The sequence below is a fragment of the Vigna umbellata genome, chromosome 1, assembly GCF_029865625.1.
Source record: "Vigna umbellata cultivar VRB3 chromosome 1, Vumbellata_1.0, whole genome shotgun sequence".
Taxonomy (NCBI): domain Eukaryota; kingdom Viridiplantae; phylum Streptophyta; class Magnoliopsida; order Fabales; family Fabaceae; genus Vigna; species Vigna umbellata.
In genome coordinates this window covers 39,743,480-39,764,214 of record NC_142165.1, presented here as the reverse complement: position 1 = coordinate 39,764,214, position 20,735 = coordinate 39,743,480, and the positions used below count along the sequence as shown (strand labels likewise).

The window sequence follows — 20,735 nt, the reverse complement described above, 5'->3', positions numbered from 1 at the left end:
TTAAATAAATGTAACAATATAGAGAAAATGGTCATTATTTTATTGTTTTTATATGTGAATTACAGGAAAACATGTTTTAAATATGGACCCACGGGTTTTTCTTTAAATGGGCAACATACTTGAATGATGGAAGAAAGAGGGAATGCCAATAGACCGTGTAAGGTTCTGATATAAAGGTTCTACACTAAATTATTTCTTACATAAATTATATATTATGAAGAATGATTGATGAACATGGGCCACCAAGTTTGTTTGTTACTTTTAATTGTGTTGTACTGCAGCTGGTAATTCCATTTCCAATTCTCTCTGTATGGCAAATATGATATGAGTTGGAGTGGGACAATATGTTTCTGATCTAGTGTTATTTCATGCATTTTGGTGAAACCTTTCAAAGTGATAGGACAATTATGCTTTCAAATATTTTAGTTGGACAATCATTTTGCCATTTCACGGTACTAACACAAACTACCTTTGGACCATAGTTTTTGACAGAATAGACTGACAAAGTAAACCGGTTGTTTTCTGAGAGTAAAAGTTGAACATAGCTATATTGTAGGATCGTTGACGCATACAATGCGTAAGTCGATCTTTCCACTGTTTATTAAATATATAATTTATTGAATATTATATATTGAAGTTTTGTTATAATAAAAAAATTGGTTTAATTAAGTTTAAGTCTTTTATAAATTTGATGATATTTTTAATTGAGTTTTATTAAATTGTTTTAACAAAGTATTCGAAATTTTTATATTATCCTCATAATTTCCTGTCATTTAATTGAGTTAATTGGGAAAGGATGTATTTTAAACGAAAACAATAAAAAAAACACTTGTCATATGAAATTTAAAATGTATTATTCTAAAATGAAATTTCTTAAGACACATGTTTAACACGAGTTTTCTCATGAATGTTGTCAAATATGATAAATTACTATACATAATTGAAATACAATTGGAGGTTTTTGTATTCTGAGATAGAAATGACTAAGTACATTTTATGCTTATGGATTTAGGATTCAGAAACTTACAAAGCCTCCTCAAAACTAAGAAATCCTACGAATAAGAAAAGAGAGAATGCAACTGAGAAATCCATAAGATAATAATTATGAATTACCCTTTCAAATGCATCTCCTAAAGATTTCATAATGCCTTCGCTGCAAATGAAAGCCAAATATGCTAAAGAAGTTAACGAATGAAGAGTTTCAAGAAAATGTAACTTTAGGACATCGGAGCAACCCAACTTACGTCAACATCTAACTCTATCTACCAATAACTTACAAATCTTGTCTGAACGAACCCACCTGAAAATGCCATTGAAAATGTAACTAAAACAAAATAAATTAAAAATGAGAAATTCATAATAAAAGTTGAACGTTTTGAAAGTTGTAATTAACAAGTATTGGTGATAAGCCACACTCACCAACGGAAGAGCAATTAGCAGAAGAGCAAGAGACTAGCCCACTAAGTAGCTTTCTGCCTTCCTCTTCCTATCCTCCTTTGAAGACTCTGCAACATTGCTTCCGGTGCTATAAAGAGGGCACATTCCGCATTCTTTTATTGTCACAACTGATTTTAACTCATTCACAACTGAGAGATAATCTGGCCACAGAAAATTATAATCATATGGAGTGATCTCAAAAGTGAAGCTGCGAGCATCACTGAGCCTAAGGTTCATGCCTCTCGTCCTTAGGCTCTCCAAGTTAAATTTCCATATAAATGTGTGATCTTTATCAAGGACTCTGCTACTATAACCCCATGTGAAATAGTTGTTTAACACATCATTATTTGGAATTATATGTGTGCCATTGTCATCACATTCAAATTTTAGGCTGTAAACAAAAGAACCGCATCTGCTTTTAATAACATTAGTATCTAACACTCCAAAAACCACACACAAAGCGAAACCAATGAGTCTCTCATCGCTGCAGAAACTTAAATCTTCATTTATATTCACTGAAGGTCCTTCGTTGCGAAAAGGGAACCAATGAGGAACTGCACTCCCTGGAAAACAGAAGCACACAGACCCATACGCATCGTCGCTCATCCTAAGCCTTGCATCTTCCTCAATGTTAGCACGAGCACCTGAATCCAGTTGTTGAGCATTGGTGAAATGAAATCCGAAGAAACCCTCTTTGGAGTTTGAGAGGTTTGGAACAAGAGAATTTGAGTTTGACATCACTCCTCTTATGGATGTGCAATCCAATGCCACCAATTGTTTTAGGAATGGGGGAATATGTGGGATGCATTCAAGCTTTTTGCAATCGCTTAAATCAAGAGATTTCAAGCTCGAAAGATGAGCAATGCTCTCAGGAAGGTTCGCGATTCCGCTCTCACTCAGTGACAATTCCACTAATGACGTAAACCGACCAATGTGTCTTGGGATTTCTGTTAATTTATAACACCCCGAACAATCAAGTTTACAGAGATGCTTTAGATTAACAATGGAGTTTGGAAGTGACTCGAGAGCAGAGCAACTATCCAGCTGCAGGGATCGAAGCTTAACCAAATTGCCAAACGAGGAAGGGAGTTCTTTGATAAGCGTTTTTGTTAAGTCAATGTGAGCAAAAGTTTGTGTCGGCTCCGTGATATCTGGGAAGGTCCTCAACTTAAGGCAACCGCACAAATCAAGTATCCTCAACTTCAATTTGAAAATGGTGCTTGGAAAAGTTTGAAGTGATTCACAGTAAGTAACGTCTAACTTGCATAGTCTGGTGAGGCTTCCAATGGAAGATGGAATAATCTCAAGATTCCTGCAACTGCGCAAACTAAGTTCTTGAAGCCCTTCCAAACGCCACAAGGATGAAGGTAGTGCCTGTATGGCTGTGGCGTCTAAGAGGAGAACCGCTAAATCTTCCATCGTGTTCTCAATCTCGGGGAAATTTTGCAATTTTGAGCAACCACTGAGACGAAGTTTCTTTAGGAATTTCATCTCAGAAAGGTCAAATGGAAATATTGTAAGGGAAGAACAGTTAGAGAGATCTATGAAACAGAGCTTCTGGAGACTTTGAAAGTTTAAGGGCACACCTCCAGTGAGTTGTATCGGCGTTTCATCATATACGTATATATTATTATTAGTCACTTCTTTTTCTTCTTCCACATATCTCATAAAAATAATTGAGAAAATTTTACTGGGAAGGGATATCCTTGAGAGAGGATAACGTTCAACTTGACACTCCTTAAACACTTCTTTTGAGCCAGTATGAAGTTCACCCAGACCATCCCTAACAGAGGATCTTGGGAAAGCTCTACGTCCGTGTAACTGCTGTTTCAAACGAGGGAAACTTGAGACAGTTCCAGGTTGATACTCCGGTTTCTTAGGAGGGGATCTTGAGATAGTTCCACGATGACGCTCCAGTTTCACATGAGGGAATCTGGGTTGACTGGTTGAAAACATTTTAAGCTTGTCACACGAGGAAAGAAGAATCAATCCTGGTGATCTGGATAGAATATTGCTGGGAACAATTGCACTACTGAGATTATGACATCCATCTAATAGTAAACAAGTGAGTTTGGTGAGTAATATGGAAGAGTGAACTTTAATCAATTTTCCACAATTATTGAGAATTATTTCTTCAATATTTGGTGACAGGGAAAGGTCTTGTATTCTAGTAAGTTCCCGAGAACAACTCAGGTTGAGCCTTTTCAACTTCGGTAAACTCTGTTACAAAAAGTAAACGAATCAGGTAATAAAGAAAAACTAAATTAAAGTTTTAAACAATTTTATCTATTTTTCTCCGGTAAACTCTTGGTTACAGTATCTATTTACTTTATAAACTCTTAGTTACAGTATCTATTTACTTTATAAACTCTTAGTTACAGTATCTATTTACTTTATAAAGTCTTAGTTACGGTATCTATTTACTTTATATTTTACATAAATACCACTGTTATAAAGATCACACTGCGAAATAACCAAATTTTCCAAATTATGCTTAGGCCGGGATATAATTCAGCAAGTTGTAGTGTACTATAGTCATCTATATTATATTTATATTGTACCTTAAAAAACTAAACTGTTTTTTACTAAAAATTAATTACGATATTTTATAGTTCACTTTAAAAAAACAGAATTTTTTATATTGAGTCCAGTCAATTTATGAACTGTTTTTTTCTTTTACATTTCTATTTAATCGCTTTTAGGAAAAATTTATATATTCTTTCTTAAAATGCATTACACTCTTCAGAAGGTGTGATTTGCTATCCTTAATTTGTTTTTTAAACTTACAATTTCTTATTCTTATATGATCATGCATTTTGTATGCTTTTTTACTTAATGATTTCAGATGTTTTGAATCTGAATGATAGAGTCTATAATGAAGTTACATGAAACAGGACAGTGTCAGTTCAAATGGTTGTTTTTTTTCAGTTCAAACAAACTATTTTATAATTAATTATAAATTTTTATAATACAAAACAGTTTAGTACACTCTACCCTTTACCCATCCGTACTAAAACACTCTAATAATTTCAACCTAAACTTGTTAGGGATTGATAAAACTTATGATTGTAATTTATAATAATAAATGGCAATGAGGGCCTTCTTCTATCAACCTTTGTTTTTATATAAATTAATATATAAATAAATATAATTTATTTTAATTTTAGTATATTTTTTATATTTAGCATTTCCAGAATTTTACACATCAATTATCACACCCTTAAAATATTTTTTAAAATCCCCCACTAATATTACTTAAAAATCATAAATAACATTAAACCAAATTTGATAAAGAAAAATAATATATATTGGTAGACATACAATCACAGGACATTGCACCATATGCATAAAACGCATGCAAACTCTTCTCCATACTATTTGATTTATAATTATCTTTAGAAGCATGCTAATATAATTCTAATAATATAAGTACAATTATGTGGTTCTAATAAAAACAATATCAAGATGATTAATGTGAAGAAGGCATGAAGAAATTGTGAAAACATGTAGATGTACAAAGTAGAAAACATGCTTTTAGAATTTATTTTTATCTAAATGTTGACAAAAGAAGAAGATAGTCATTTTACTTCAATAAAAATTTTTGACGATGATGACTCATGGAGAAATATTGAAAATTTAAAAAAAATGCTTGGATTTAAGAGATGAAAGACTTAATAATTTAGTTGTTGAAGTCTTGTAATATATGTATTTTTTTTTAAATTAGTAGATCAAGAGTCAATAGGCAAAACCTAAACAGTAGAACACTCATAGAAAATTTTATTTTTTATAGTATCGTCAAAATGGGTCACCTAGCCCAACTCGGCTCGACCCACCACAGGTTGGCTACTTAGTGAGCCAACCCAACTTGACTCACTTATTAGCGAGTTAAAAAAATTTGAACCCGGCCCAACCTACTACGGATATTAGTGGGTTAAAAAAATAACAAAAGTTTTATAATTCAAATCTAAACAAAAGGGAAGGATCTTAAATTATATTTATGATCAATCAAATATAAGATTTTATTTACACAAAATATATCACAAAATCTTCTCAACAAAATTTTTAGTAGCTTCATAATGATTCAAATTTGTTTTTGCATAAAAATTGAGTTATTAAGTATAGATTTGTGATTTTTTTATGTTGTCTAATTATTTCATACAAAAATAATTTCACGCAAGTCTCCATTTCAATATTTTGTAAAATTACTAATTCTACAAAAAAATACTTATTAAAAAAATTAAGTGGATTCACTGCACGTTCAACTAGGGTGAAATGAGTTCAAAATTGGCCTGTATCGAAATTTCAAAAAAAAAAATTAATCCAACCCAGCCTGAACTCGTAGTAGGCCAGGTTAGCTCACGGGTTCCAACTAATTTTGATAGTACTAATTTTGCATAAAATCCTCCATAATAATCAACTATCACTAATGATAATCAATAATCCAATTAAAAATAAGTTTTTCAGAAGTATCTTTATGATAATCAATTATCACCTTCTGCTAATCGATTATCACAACGAGAAAATGTTTTTTGAAAAAGATTTTTTGATAATCGATTATCAACAACAATTGCGACCAGACTCTTGAGTTTCTTGACATAATTTTCGAAAGAGAGAGTCAATATATTTTAGCTAAACCTAGTTTTCAAAATAAATTTTCACTCAGAAGTTTAGAGTTGTGACTGCAAGAAAAACTCTCAATTTTCGAAGAGGGGCTTTGGAAAATCTAGTGTAGGTAAACTTTCACTAAGTATGTTATTAAGTGTTGCTGTTATTATTAGGAAAGTTATTCATCATTTGTGTGCCAAAGTAGTGTTGTCCATTTCTTGTGTTTTTAGAAGATGTTTTCTAACGTAATTCTATATGATTGACTGTAAGTTGTGACTTTTTCTTAATGATTAGTTAATTCCTCTTTAAAAATGTGTGACTTTTTTTTGAATAATCATACCAATTCACTCCTCTTCTAGTTTTTGTTCACACATAAACATTCTGAGGCATACTTTTAACATTTAAAAGTCTAAAACACAAAGGAACATAAATAACTTGAAAAACCTGATCTCCTTTCCATAGTTGTTCAAGATGACATCCTGGCATCTCGAGTCTCACAAGATTTTGTGGGCAAAAATTTGATGGCAAAGATTTTTTATGGAAACCAGTCCAATAAAGAATCTTCAAAGTGTCTGGCAGACTTACTAGAGATGATTCAAGAAACACATTTCGATACCAATAATTAGAATAAGAATAGAGCATAAGAATCCTTAGATTGTTCATCATTTTGAAAGCTTTAGCATGTACTTTAACTTCTTCCATTTCATCTATATCTTGTAATATACATTGTATTGCATCTGACCCCTGAAAGTATCAAAGCAATTAGAAAAAAAATAAACATAAATGTTCCATTGCAAGCTATTTAATAACATCTCAATGGTTATCAATTTATCATAACATAAATCCATGTGACTCTTTCAATTGAATAACAATAAAACATACCTTGTTATTTCTTAAAATCTCATGAATTTCGTCAGCCTTGAACAATCGGCTGCGTTTTCCAGGATGTTGAGGACACTCTTTACGAACAATTTCTTGACCCATTTCTTGTATTAGATCGTGCATCACAATTCTACCATCCAAGATAGATATGAGACATTTATCTTTGAGAACATCCATTCCAATCTTAGAAGAGAAACCACAGTCATTTAGTGTTTCTGCTACTACAATCTCGTTGTGTCCTCTATAAAAGCAAGCGATGTCAAGAAATATATTTTTCTCCGCCTCACGGAGTCCATCATAACTTAATTTTAATACATTGAAAATATCATGATCTTGACACTTCTCCAAGTTTTGCAACTGACTTTCCCATGCTTCTCTTTGTCTGTCATATAACAATGAACCCAAAATTTGGAGAGCTAACGGAACCCCTTTTGCATATCTCAACACCTTTATTGACAAGTCCATGTAAGTAATTTCTTTTGAAGAATTTTGTTTAAAAGCATGTAAATTAAAAAGTTTTAGAGAATCATAAAAATTCAACTCCTTAAGTTCGTAGATATCATCAGTTCCAGCATTCTTAAGCACTTGTCTGTCTCTACTGGTCATAATGATTCTACTACCCAGCCCAAAGCGATCACATCCTTCCATTAATTTCTTAAGTAGAGTTGAATCGGTCACATCATCAAGAATGAGGAGGACCTTTGTCCGTTTCATCCGTTCATTGTAATATGATAAATGAGAGGATGATGTTTCCTTTAGAAGCTCAGACCAATATTTTGCTATGATATTGTGTATTCCCTCTCTTTGTAGTTTTTCTTGAACATCTAAAACAAGGCTGTGGGAATCAAACTGCACTGCCAATGTGTGATATAATTGTTCAGAAATTGTAGTTTTTCCCATTCCTCCCATGCCACAAATTCCTATGATCCGAATATCCGGTGACTCAAGATCCAACAAGGATCGAATTTCTTCAATATGTTTTTCAATACCGATGATTCCTTGATTATAACTGACGGAATAACGATTCAGTTTTTTCAAAATATCATCTATAATTTCTTCAACAAGAATGTGTTCTAACCTGACCCATGATTTATAAAATAAAATATAAGTATTCAAGTACAAAACTAAACTAAATTAAAAAAATATCAAAGAGTAAAAAGAGTGAAGGATCATTGAATTGATTTATTTATGGATTCACGTTCTGAGTTCTAGATAAAAATAAATAAATTAAATGTCTAATAAATTAAAAGAATTTAATGAAAGGGTTGTATTGTACTACAAAGTTAAACTATAACATGGGATATGGTCAGATCTATGACCGACTAAAAGAAATGAAAAAAAGAAATACTTGAACTATGATGAGATCAACATAATTTGAGTAGATGAAAAGAGATACTCAATATATCTGAAAAGTGGATGTAAGAAATATAATGACCTGATAACGTTTGAATCCCAGCCGGAGAGTCCAGCAGCTTCGGTTAGAGCATCCTTCCATCCTTGCACTTTGTTCATGTCGTCCTTAAACCGCTGTTCATGCTCTTCGAACGCTGCTTTGTATCTTTCTTCCTGCTTCCTGACAGTTGATGGATCCACTTTGTAGAAAACCGGTATCACGTCCCTTCCATATCTCTTCTTGCAGTTCAGTATCTTAGTCAGTTCATTCAAGCACCACGTCGAAGATGCATAGTTTTCGGAGAAAACGAGGACATAGATCTTTGATTCTTCAATTGCAGTTTGCAATGCAGGTGAAATTTCTTCGCCCCTTTGTAGTCTGTAATCAATATATGTTTCAATGTGCTTCCTCTGCAGCGCTGCATAAAGGTGACTAATGAAGTTCTCACGAGTGTCTTCCCCTCTGAAGTTCAGAAACACATCGTACCTGGTGGGAGAAGCGGACCCAGCGAATGATGAAGAACTCTCTGCCATCGAAATCAATTTTCTCTCCTTTCTCTGCAACTCTAAGGCTCAGGATTCCAAAAATTTGTATACTCTCAATTAGAAACGAGGGTATATATTTCTACCAATTCTACCCAAAGTCAATATCTGCTGCTCTGTCACATAATAAAAACCACACCAACTTTTGGAGACGCCATTTAATTTTCTCAAAATATCTGTCCATGGATAAAAAAAAATAATGATTATTTCACACACATAAATATTTTATATTCATTTTACACAGTATTGAATCAATTGAAGAGTCAACAATTTACACAATAATTATGACTCTAAATTTATATCGCTAATAGCTGCAGAAACTAAGGGACATACACCGTATCCTCTTTTCATGATAATAAAAAATAAATAAAACTAAAAATTAAATATTATAATAATTATTATAATAAGAAATATTATTAAAAGTTGTATAAAAAAAGATCATAAAAATTAAATATTTTTATTAAATTTATACTTTTATATAATTAAAAAGATTAAAATCATATTTAACATTTACAAAAACTATGGGTAGGGTATTAATTATTTAATAATTTATTTTCCAATTTTACGTAATTTATTTTTACTATAAAGACATGTAATTGAGATTGGGTTTTTAATTTACACTTTTTTTTCTTGTAAAGAATAATGGGTTTCGTATAATTTTATTATTAAATATTTTGTATAGCCTTAAAAAAATCGTATATATATTATATAAATTCAAATAAATTGTCTTCAACTTGTCAAACTACACTTGTAAAGAATTAACCATCAAGCGCCAACAGCTTTTATAAGTCACCACTCAAATAAAACAAGGTGTCTCAAAGCGAACAAACCAAGAACAACAAATAACTTCTTATACATCATCTTCACTCTTGCACGTTAACCAAATAAAATTTTCTGGTTTTACAGCTCCATGTAACAAGTTGGTACATTAAAAGGTTAGAAAAAGCTTTTTCAACGTTTACTTTCTCCATTGAGGAGTTGTAAAAGAGCATAACGAATGTGCTGTCTAAGATGAGCACCGCTAGATCTTTCTTCCATCGTGTCATTAATTTCAGGGAAATTTTGCAATTTTGAGCAACACTGAGACAAAGTTTCCTTAGGAATTTAATCTCAGAAAGGTCAAATGAAAATATTGAGGGAAGAACACTTCGAGAGATCTATGAAACAGAGCTTTTTGAGACTTTGAAAGTTTAAGGACACACCTCCAGTGAGTTGTATATGCAATTCATCATATTCTACGTAACTATTATTAGCCACTTCGTTTTCTCCTTCATCATATCTCTCAAGAATAATTGAGAAAATTGCTCTGAAATTTGAGAAAATATCATATCGAGTTGAAAGTCCTGAATCCACTAAAAATAAGACTAAATTAAGTGGAATGCAAACCTCACTTTTAAGAAGATATTAAGAAAGTGCGTGGTCGATTCTCCAGTTTCACACGAGGGAATCTGGTTGAAAACATTTGAAGATTCCAACACGAGGAAAGAAGAATGAAACCTGGTGATCTGGATAGAATATTGTTGGGAACAATTACACTAATTTTGCGATTATAACATCTATCTAAACGTAAACAACTGAGCTTGCTGAGTAATATGGAAGAGTGAACTTTATATTATATGCATGTATCAACGATTTACCTTTATTTATCTTTATCTCGTCTCTCTTCTTCTTTCTAATAAAAGTATATTGTAAAAATTTAAATGAGAATGACATCACTCTTATAAGAATAAACTGACAAAGTGAGTTAAAATTGAACCTTATTGTATGTTAATGTTAAGTGATGCAGATACATAATTTAGTATAGGTTATATTGAAGTTATATGATAATAAAAAAAGTTAGATTAATTACGTTTAAGTCTTTAATAAATTTAAATTTATTTAATTATGTGAGTATTCAAATTTTTTTATATTTTCTAATTAAGATATTAAATTTATATATTTTACTTGTTTAATTTTTCAATTAATTATATGATATGAATGTTATTTTGCTTATATGTCAACATATTAATAAATAAAATTAATAAAAACTTCACTAAAATATTTAAATTTATAATACCACTTAAATTCAAGTATAATTGACATAAATGAACAATAAATAAACTTATATAAGACATTAAAATAAATTTTTTAATCAAAATTTTGAGGTAATAGATTTGAGTTCTTATATGTTTTCTATCTTATTTATTTCTATACAATATAAGATTTTCAACTTATTTTAAATTTTTAATCAATGAAACAATGTGCTTTATGCTTCAAGAACTTATTAAATATTTTAAGTGGTTGAAGTCTCTCCTTTAGAAATATTTATTCAAGTCATAAAAGGTTTAAGCAAGAGAGAGTTTGTATTATCTTCTTTTTTGTGCAATTGTCACTCAAATTATATGATAATTGAAGTAAAGAAATTTTCCTTTTGGATTAGGAAACGAGGTCATTTTATGAAACTGATGATGATGATGATTATAAGATGCATGAATATGTATACACAAGTGTATGATATATATGATGTTATATATTGTAATTTGTATGTGATTTCATTGAAGACCATTGTAAGTGTAATCTTATGTGCATTTTTCCCTTTTATGGGTGCATTTTTGCCTTTTATAGGTATGCTTTGACCATTTTATAAGCATGTGGTGAGGGATATCTAAGGTTGTATTATGACCGAAATATTAAATACAAAACTTATTATAGAAAAAATATATTTTATGCATCAATTATGATATAATCACAAAAATTAATGTATGAAGTGGTAAGAGTTTGAAGAAGGTTTGACTATGAAGTTAAAATAGGTGGAAAGAACTATTTTGACATAAGAAATTGGGAATGAATTTTCCAAAATATATACTTATGTTAGGTGATATACATTTATATTTAAATAATTTTGAGAATTTAAAGTTACAATAAGATAATTCTTTTTAGTAATATATCTAGTTATAAGCAAGAATGATTATATTAAATAGGGGCGTTTCAAATAATACAAAACAAAAAATAACATTTGGATATCTTTTATATTACCCACGCACAAATATCTCTTATAAAGTAAAAAAACACTCTATCCAGCACCTCACACATAATATGGGTAAACAATACAATCATGAACCATAGAACCAAATGCATAAAACAAATGCATCTTCTACATATTTGATTTATAATTATCTTTATAAACATGCTAAATATGATTGTAATGATATATGCAAAGGAATATTTTGACAACCAGTTTTTCACATAATTGTAGCAGTTTAACAACTCGAAATAATAATACAACATTAAAATATATTATTTAATTAAATATATATTAAATTATTAAATAAAAATTTAGTAAAAGTTATTGTAATAATAAACAAGTTTTGGCGTAGGTAGTTTTGATTATTTTAATAACTGAAAATAATATTTGTAACAATTTTTAACAACCACAAATTGCATCTTAAATAATAAAAAATTAGCAATTTTTAGTTGATGTATAATAGAATTTCAACAAATAAAATTAAAAAATCTCCCGTATTAATAAATTATTTACCATCTTTATATAATTTATTTTGACAATAAAGACATGTAATTGATATTGAGTTTTTAATTTAAAAAATCTGAAAATCGTCTATACTATATATGCATGAATGGTTTTATGCTATGACAAAGATAAAATATGTGTATCAGATAGGACACCTCCGATACATCGGTATTTTTATTTGGAAAATAATAGTATACCATAATATATATACATATCGAAAAATATATAATTCTTAAAAATATATTAAATATATATGATTATTATTATATAAATTTAAATTTAAATTAAATATATTAAATTATTAATATAAAAAATTATAAATTATTGTAATCATAAAAATATTATCATTTTGTAAATCAGATATTTTATGGATATATAGATAAAATGTTTTAAAATATTAGATATTAATACGTGTTTGATAAATTTATTTTTATGCTTATGGAATCAGGAATCAGAAACTTACAAAGCCTCTCAAGATTAAGAGATCCCTACGAAAAAAGAGAATGCAACTAAGAAATCCATAACATAATAATTACGATTTCATAATGCCTTCGCTGCAAATGAAAGCCAAATATGTTAAAGAAGTTAACGAACGAAGAGTTTCAAGAAAATGTAACTTTGGGACAACGGAGCAACCCAACTTACGTCAACATCAAACTCTATCTAACAATAACTTACAAATCATGTCTGAACGAACCCACCGGTAAAATGCCATTGAAAATGTAAATAAAACAAAATAAATTAAAAATGAGAAATTCATAATAAAAGTTTAACGTTTTGAAACTTGTAATTAACAAGTATTGGTTATAAGCCACACTCACCAACGGAAGACCAGTTAGCAGAAGAGCAAGAGACTAGCCTACTAAGTGGCTTTCGGCCTTCCTCTTCCTATGTTCCGTTGTTTCCCTTGAAGACTCTCCAACATTGCTTCCGCTTCTATAAAGAGGGCATAAGCCGCATTCTTTTATTGTCACAACTGATTTTAACTCGTTCGCAACGGAGTCGAAATCATATGGAGTGATCTCAAAAGTGAAGCTTCGAGCATCAGAGAGCCTAAGGTTCATGCCGCTCCTCCTTAGGCTCTCCAAGTTAAATTTCCACATAAATGTGTGATCTTGATTGACAACTCTTTCTTTACCATTCCATTCGAAATAGTTCTGTAACAGATCATTATTTGTAATAATCTGTGTGCCATCGTCATCAGATTCAAATTTTAGGCAGTAACGAAAAGAACCACGTCTATCAATAATTCGATTGGTATCTAACAATTCAAAAACCACACACAAAGCGAAACCAATGAGCCTGTCATCGCTGCAGAAACTTAAATCTTCATTTATACTCACTGAACTTCCTTCGCTGCGAAAGGGGAACCAATGAGGAACTGCAGTCCCTGGAAAACAGAAGAACACATACCTATATGTATCGTGGGTCATCCTGAGCCTTGCATCCTCCTCAATGTTAGCACGAGCACCTGAATCCAGTTGTTGGGCATTGGTGAAATGAAATTTGAAGACACCCTCCTTTGAATCTGAGAGGTTTCGATTTGACATCACTTGTCTAATGGATGGGCAATCCAATGCCACCAGTTGTTTTAGAAACGGTGGAATCTGTGGGATGCATTCAAGATATTTGCAGTCACTTAAATCAAGTGATTTCAAGCTTGAAAGATGAGCAATGCTTTCAGGAAGGTTCACGATTCCGCACTCACTCAGTGACAGTTCCATCAATGACGACAGGCTACCAATGTGTATTGGGATTTCTGTTAATTTGGTACACCCCGAACAATCAAGTTTACAGAGATACTTTAGATTAACAATGGAGTTTGGAAGTGACTCGAGATCAGTGCACATGTTGAGCTGTAGGGATCGAAGCTTAGCCAAATTGCCAAATGAGGAAGGGAGTTCTTCAGCAGCCGTAGGTGTTAAGTTAATGTCAGCAAAAGTTTGTGCCGACTCCGTGATCTCTGGGAAGGTTCTCAAGTTAAAGCAACCACACAAATCAAGTATCTTCAACTTCAATTTGAAAATGGTGCTTGGAAAAGTTTGAAGTGATTGACAGTAGGTAAGGTCTAACTTGCATAGTCTGGTGAGGCTTCCAATGGAAGATGGAATAACCTCAAGATTCATGCAACTGCGCAAACTCAGTTGTTGAAGCCCTACCAAACGCCACAAGGATGAAGGTAGTGCCTGTATGGCTGTCTGGTCTAAGATTAGAACCGCCAAATTTTCCACCGTGTCCTCAATCTCGGGGAAATTTTGCAATTTTGAGCAACCACTGAGACAAAATTTGTTTAGGAATTTCATCTCAGAAAGGTCAAATAGAAATATTGTAAGGTCAGAACAGTTTTTGAGATCTATGAAACAGAGCTTCTTCAAAATTCGAAAGTTTAAGGGCTCACATCCAGTGAGTTGTATCTGCATTTCATCATATTCGTATATATTATTATTAGTCACTTGTTCTTCTTCATCTGCTTCCCTATATCGGTCAAAAGTAATGGAGAAAATTCTCCTGAAATAGGATCTTATGAAATTTTCAGGTCTAGTTTGCAATTGACGCGCCAGTTTGACGCGAGGGAATATTGGAGCGATTAATGATGACGATGGTGGAGAATAAGATATTTGGGTTTGACCGGTTGAAAAAATTTCAAGATTCGAACACCTGGAAAGATTAATGGATCCTGGTGATCTGGACAGAATATTGCTGGGAACAGTTACACTTTTGAGATTATGACATCCTTCTAAACGTAAAGAAGTGAGCTTGGTGAGTAATATGGAAGAGTGAACTTTAATCAACTTTCGACAATCATTGAGAATTATTTCTTCAATATTTGGTGACAGGGAAAGGTCATGTATTCTAGTAAGTTTCCAAGAATAACTCAGGTTGACCCTTTTCAACTTTGGTAAACTCTGCCACAAAAAGGAAATGAATCAGGTAATAAAAAAAACTAAAATGAAGCTTATCTATTTTTCTTCGATAAACTCCTACTTACATTATCTGTTGAGTTTAAGTTGAACAAACAAAATTATAGTGGCTATAAATTTGATAGTTATTATAAAACTTCACAAAATTTAACATGTTTTCTTTCCTATCTAAAATTACATCCTAATAATTTCAACCTGATGAAAGTAATTTATAATAGATGACAATTCGGAAATACTTTATATTATACATGTATCAACTATTTACCTTTATTTATCTTCTCTCGCTCTCTTCTTCTTTCTAATATAAATATATTGTAAAATTATAAATGAGAATAAGAATAAACTGAAAAATGAGTTAAAATTGAACCTTAGGTACGTTGTATGTTAATGTTAAGGGATGCAGGCAATGTATAAATCCATCTTTCCGTGATCTATTAAATACATAATTATTATAGGTTATATTGAAGTTATATGATAATAAAAAAAATAAGATTAATTAAGTTTAAGTCTTTAATAAATGTATATATTTCACTTGTTTAAATTTTCAATTAATTATATAATATGAATGTTATTTTGATTATTTGTCAACATATTAATAAATAAAATTAATAAAAACTTCACTATAAATATTTAAATTTATATTTTCACTTAAACATAATTGGGATAATGAACAATAAATAAACTCATATAAGATATTAAAACATATTTTTTAATTCAAAATTTTGAAGTAACATGTTTGTGAGTTCTAATATGTTCTTCATCTTTTTCATTTTTACACAATATAAGACTTTCAACTTATCTTAAATTTTAACCAATGAAGCAATGTGCTTTATGCTTCAAGAACTCATTAGATATTATAACAAATAGCATTGCTAAACCGTTCGAGCGAGGAAGAGGTTGAAGTTTCTCTTCTTTAGAAATATTTATTCAAGTCACAAAAGGTTTATCAAGCAAAAGAGAGTCATATTAATTCTCTCTTCTTTGCAATTGTTGTCACTCAAGTTATGTGATCATTGAAGTAAAGAAATTTTCCTTTTGGAGTAGGAAACAAGGTCATTCTATGAGGTTGATGATGATGACTATAAGATGCATGAATATGTATACACTTGATATACATGATGTTATATATTGAATAATGTGATTTCATTGATGACCATTATGAGTGTGACCTTATGTGCATTTTGGCCTTTTATAGGTACGTTTTGACCCCTTTATGAGTATCTGGTGAGCGATATCTAAGGTTGTATTATGACCGAAATATTAAATACAAAATTATTATAGAAAAAAGATATTTTATGCATCAATGGAGATATAATCACAAAAATTAAAGTATGAAGTAGTAAGAGGTTGAAGAAGGTTTGGCTATGAAGTTATCATAGGTGGAAAGAACTATTTTGAATAAGAAATTGGGAATGAATTTTCCAGAATATATACTATCGATGTACATTTATATATAAATAATTTTGAGAATTTAATGTATAATAAGATAATTCTTTTTAGTAATGTACATAGTAGTTATAAGCAAGAATGATTATATAAATAGGGGCGTTTGGAATAATACAAAAGAAAAAAATAACATTTTGATATCTTTTATACATTAGAATAGACTAGGTATCCACACACAAATATGTCTTATAAAGTTAAAAAACAAACACTCTATCCTGATACCTCACACATAATATGGGTAGAGAATACAATCATGGACCATAAAATGAAATGCATCAAACAAATGCATCTTTTACATATTTGATTTATAATTATCTTTAGAAGCATGCTAAATATGATTGTAATGATATATGCATAATTGAGTGGGTCTAATAAAAGAAGTATCAAAACATGTAGATATATAGTACAGAAAAATACTTGTAAGTTTAGAACATAAAGGAATATAGATAACTTTAAAAACCTGATCTTCTTCCCAAAGTTGTTCAAGATGGCTCTTTGGCATTTCGAGTCTCACTAGATTTTCTGGGAAAAAGTTCGGTGGTAAAGATCTTTGAGGGAAACCATCCCAAATAAGAATCTTTAAAGTGTCTGGTAGAATTACATGAGATAATGCAGGAAACATGTTGAATCCTTCGATTACAAGCATCCTAAGATTATCCATCTTTTGGAAAGCTTGTCCATGTACAAATAAAACTTTTAATATAAACCGCAAATGTAGTACGATACACTGAATTGCATCTGACCCCTACAAGTATATCAATAGAATTGGAAAATAAATAAACATGAAATATTCTGGAATGTTTAATAACAACTAAGTGGTTTGCAATTTAAGAAAAGTAAATCCATGTGACTCTTTCAATTGAGTGACAATAGAACATACCTTGTTCTTTTCTAAAACCTCATGAATTTCGGCAGCATTGAACAATCGAGTGCGTTTTTCAGGATATTGAGGACACTCTTGACGAACAATTTCTTGACCCATTTCTTGTATTAGATCGTGCATTTCAATTCTACCATCAACTTCTTCACCCATTTCTCGCATTAGATCGTGCATTTCAGTTCTACCATCAACGATAGATATTAGACATCTGTCTTTGAGAACATCCATTCCAATCTTAGAAGAAAAACCACAGTCATCTAATCTTTTTACTACCTCACTTTCCTTGCATCCCCTATAAAAGCAAGCGATGTCAAGAAATATATTCTTCTCCTCGTCATCAAGCCCATCATAACTTAATTTTAATACACTAAAAATTTTACTATGCTGGAATTTTTTCAACTTTTGTAACAGACTTTCCCATGCTTCTCTTGTTCTGCCAAAAAGTAATGAGCCCAAAATTTGGAGAACTAATGGAATTCCTTTTGCATATCTCAACACTTTTTTTGTCAAGTCCTTGTACGTTATTTCTTGTGAAGAGTTTTGTTGAAAAGCATGTAAACTAAAAAGTTTTAGAGAATCATCTTTATTCAACTCCTCAACATCGTAGATGTCATCAGCTCCAGCATTCCTTAACACTTGTTTGTCTCTACTGGTTATAATGATTCTACTACCTTGTCCAAAACTATCATGCCTTCCTAGCAATTCTTTAACTTGAACTGAATCGGTAACATCATCAAGAATGATGAGAATCCTCATTCGTTTGAGTCTGTACTCAGACATATTTACAACCTCAGACATATATTTTTCTCTGACAGTGTCTATTGGATCTCTTTCTATTTTTTTTTTAGTGTCTAAAACAAGGCTTCTGGAATCAAATTTCTCTGCAAATTTGTGATATATTTGTCGAGAAATTGTAGTTTTTCCTATTCCTCCCATGCCACAAATTCCTATGATCCGAATATCTGATGACTCAAAATCCATCATGAACCGAATTCTTTCAATATGTTTTTCAATGCCGATAATTTCTGGATCGTCACTAATGGAATGAAGATCCAATTTTTTCAAAATATCTTTCACAATTTTGTCAACAAGTTTGTTTTCTGACCTGACAGATAATTTGGAAAATAAAGTTTTAGTATTCAAGCACAAAGCTAAACTAAACTAAAGAAAAATTCAGCAGAGTGAACATCATTGAAGAGATGTTCAACGTAAGTATACGAAGTTATCTTCATATATTAGCTTGGTTGGTTTAAAAATTGAAAATCAAGATTGCAAAAGTTCTATAGTAACTGTTTGTGACTTTTGATATTGGAGAACAGACTTGTACAAAGTTAAACTATAACAAAGTGATATGATCAAATCATGACCCTTTGAGAGAAGGGAAAAAAAAGAAGCACTTGAACTATGATGAGATCAACAGATTTTAGTAAATGAAAAGAGATTCTGAATTAATATCTCGAAAGTCGATGTAAAAAATATAATGACCTGATAACGTTTGAATCCCAGCCGGATAGTCCAGCAGCTTCGGTTAGAGCATCTTTCCATCCTTGCACTTTGTCCATGTCGTCCTTAAACCGCTGTTCATGCTTTTCGAATGCTGCTTTGTATCTTTCTTCTTGCTTCCTGACAGTTGATGGATCCACTTTGTAAAAAACCGGTATTACGTCTCTTCCATATCTCTTCTTGCAATCCAGTATTTTAGTAAGTTCATTCAAGCACCACGTCGAAGATGCATAGTTTTCGGAGAAAACAAGGACATAGATCTTTGATTCTTCTATCGCAGTTTGGAGTGCAGACGAAATTTCTTCCCCTCTTTGTAGTCTGTCATCAATATATGCTTCGATGAGTTTCCTGCGCAGCGCTGCATGAAGGTGACTGATGAAGTTATCACGCGTGTCTTCCCCTCTGAAGCTGAGAAACACATCATGCTTAGTGGGAGAGGTAGACACTGAGAATGATGAAGAACTTCCTGACATTGGAATCAAGTAGAAAGATGATGAAGATCTAGTGGGAATGATGAAGATCTATGAAGATCTTGTGGGAATGATGAAGATCTATGAAGATCTAGTGGGAATGATGAAGATCTACGAAGAACTCTCCTTTCTCTGCAACTCTGCTTTATGAAAGTATCTGTCCGTGCTGTTTGTTATGGTCTACCACGTAGTCAACACGGCAATAACTATATTGAGGCTCAACAATTTACAGAATAATTATGGACTCCAAATTTAGATCATTTAATTGCGCGGAAAGTTAGGGAGATATGTCCGGGTGGTACTAAATATTATTACAAAAAATTACGTAATATAATAATTATTAAAAAAATATTATTAAAAATTAGGTAAAAGTTGTAGAAAAAATTAATATAAAAAACAGTTATAAAAGTAAATATTTTTATTATATTTTATACTATTGTAATTGTAAAAACATTTAACAGAATAGTTGTTTTTTGTCAATAACTTTTCATTAAAAAAATAATAAAATATATTGTAGTAAAATCCATAACCAAATATGCATATTTAAAAAATAGTTAAAAAAATATTCTTTACTAATAATTGTAAATCATCGTCATTATAATAATAATAATTATTATTCACCTTCAAAAATATTCAAACTATCTCATTGTGTTCAAATTAACATATTTAAGTTGTTATTAACCACTGCACCAACATAACTAAATCTATGATAATGGTATGGTGTAAGATAAAATAAGACTCTCTTTAAATTGGTAATTTTTAAAAATTATCAAGTAAATTATACTTTCTCCTTGTAAAACACAAGTAAAATTAAAAAAAAAAATCTCCAGCAGATAAGGGTGTTAATTATTAATAGTTTATTTACCACTTTTATATAATTTATTTTCTCATAAAATAATTTAATTGAGATTCTATTTTTAATTCACAGTTTGTTGAATGATAGAAGGGGGACTGATGGTATGAAGTATCATAATCTGAGTTAAAACACTGAGAAGAAAATTGATATTCAATTAAATTGATAGTAAACCATTAGCAGAGAGTATATAAAGAGCTCAATCTCCCTATAATGATGATTCAATATCTCCAATATCTTAATTGCCATAATTAGACAACAATGTTGATAACATCTCATCACTCAATAATATCTT

The 20,735-nt window shown here is 31.0% G+C and overlaps 2 protein-coding genes across 3 annotated transcripts; both read right to left on the bottom strand.

The window, feature by feature from the left end:
* Window positions 1-940: 940 nt before the first annotated feature.
* LOC124820713 (TMV resistance protein N-like) lies at window positions 941-8,932 on the bottom strand. Its single transcript, XM_088103003.1, has 5 exons — window positions 8,360-8,932; window positions 6,925-8,002; window positions 6,487-6,786; window positions 1,420-3,657; window positions 941-1,300 (listed from the first exon to the last, which is right to left on the bottom strand). The coding sequence occupies exons 1-4, from the start codon at window positions 8,848-8,850 to the stop codon at window positions 1,453-1,455; spliced, it is 4,074 nt and encodes a 1,357-aa protein (XP_087959129.1). The 5' UTR covers window positions 8,851-8,932; the 3' UTR covers window positions 941-1,300; window positions 1,420-1,452.
* On the bottom strand, window positions 941-19,768 carry LOC124822301 (disease resistance-like protein DSC1). Of its 2 annotated transcripts, XM_088103008.1 has the most exons (5): window positions 19,100-19,768; window positions 17,615-18,719; window positions 17,195-17,479; window positions 13,189-15,273; window positions 941-1,300 (listed from the first exon to the last, which is right to left on the bottom strand). In XM_088103008.1, the coding sequence occupies exons 1-4, from the start codon at window positions 19,588-19,590 to the stop codon at window positions 13,222-13,224; spliced, it is 3,933 nt and encodes a 1,310-aa protein (XP_087959134.1). In that variant the 5' UTR covers window positions 19,591-19,768; the 3' UTR covers window positions 941-1,300; window positions 13,189-13,221. The 2 variants fall into 2 exon arrangements, with proteins under 2 accessions (XP_087959134.1, XP_087959133.1); XM_088103007.1 differs by lacking the exon at window positions 941-1,300 and having other exon boundaries at window positions 12,889-15,273.
* Between the last annotated feature and the right edge of the window lie 967 nt (window positions 19,769-20,735).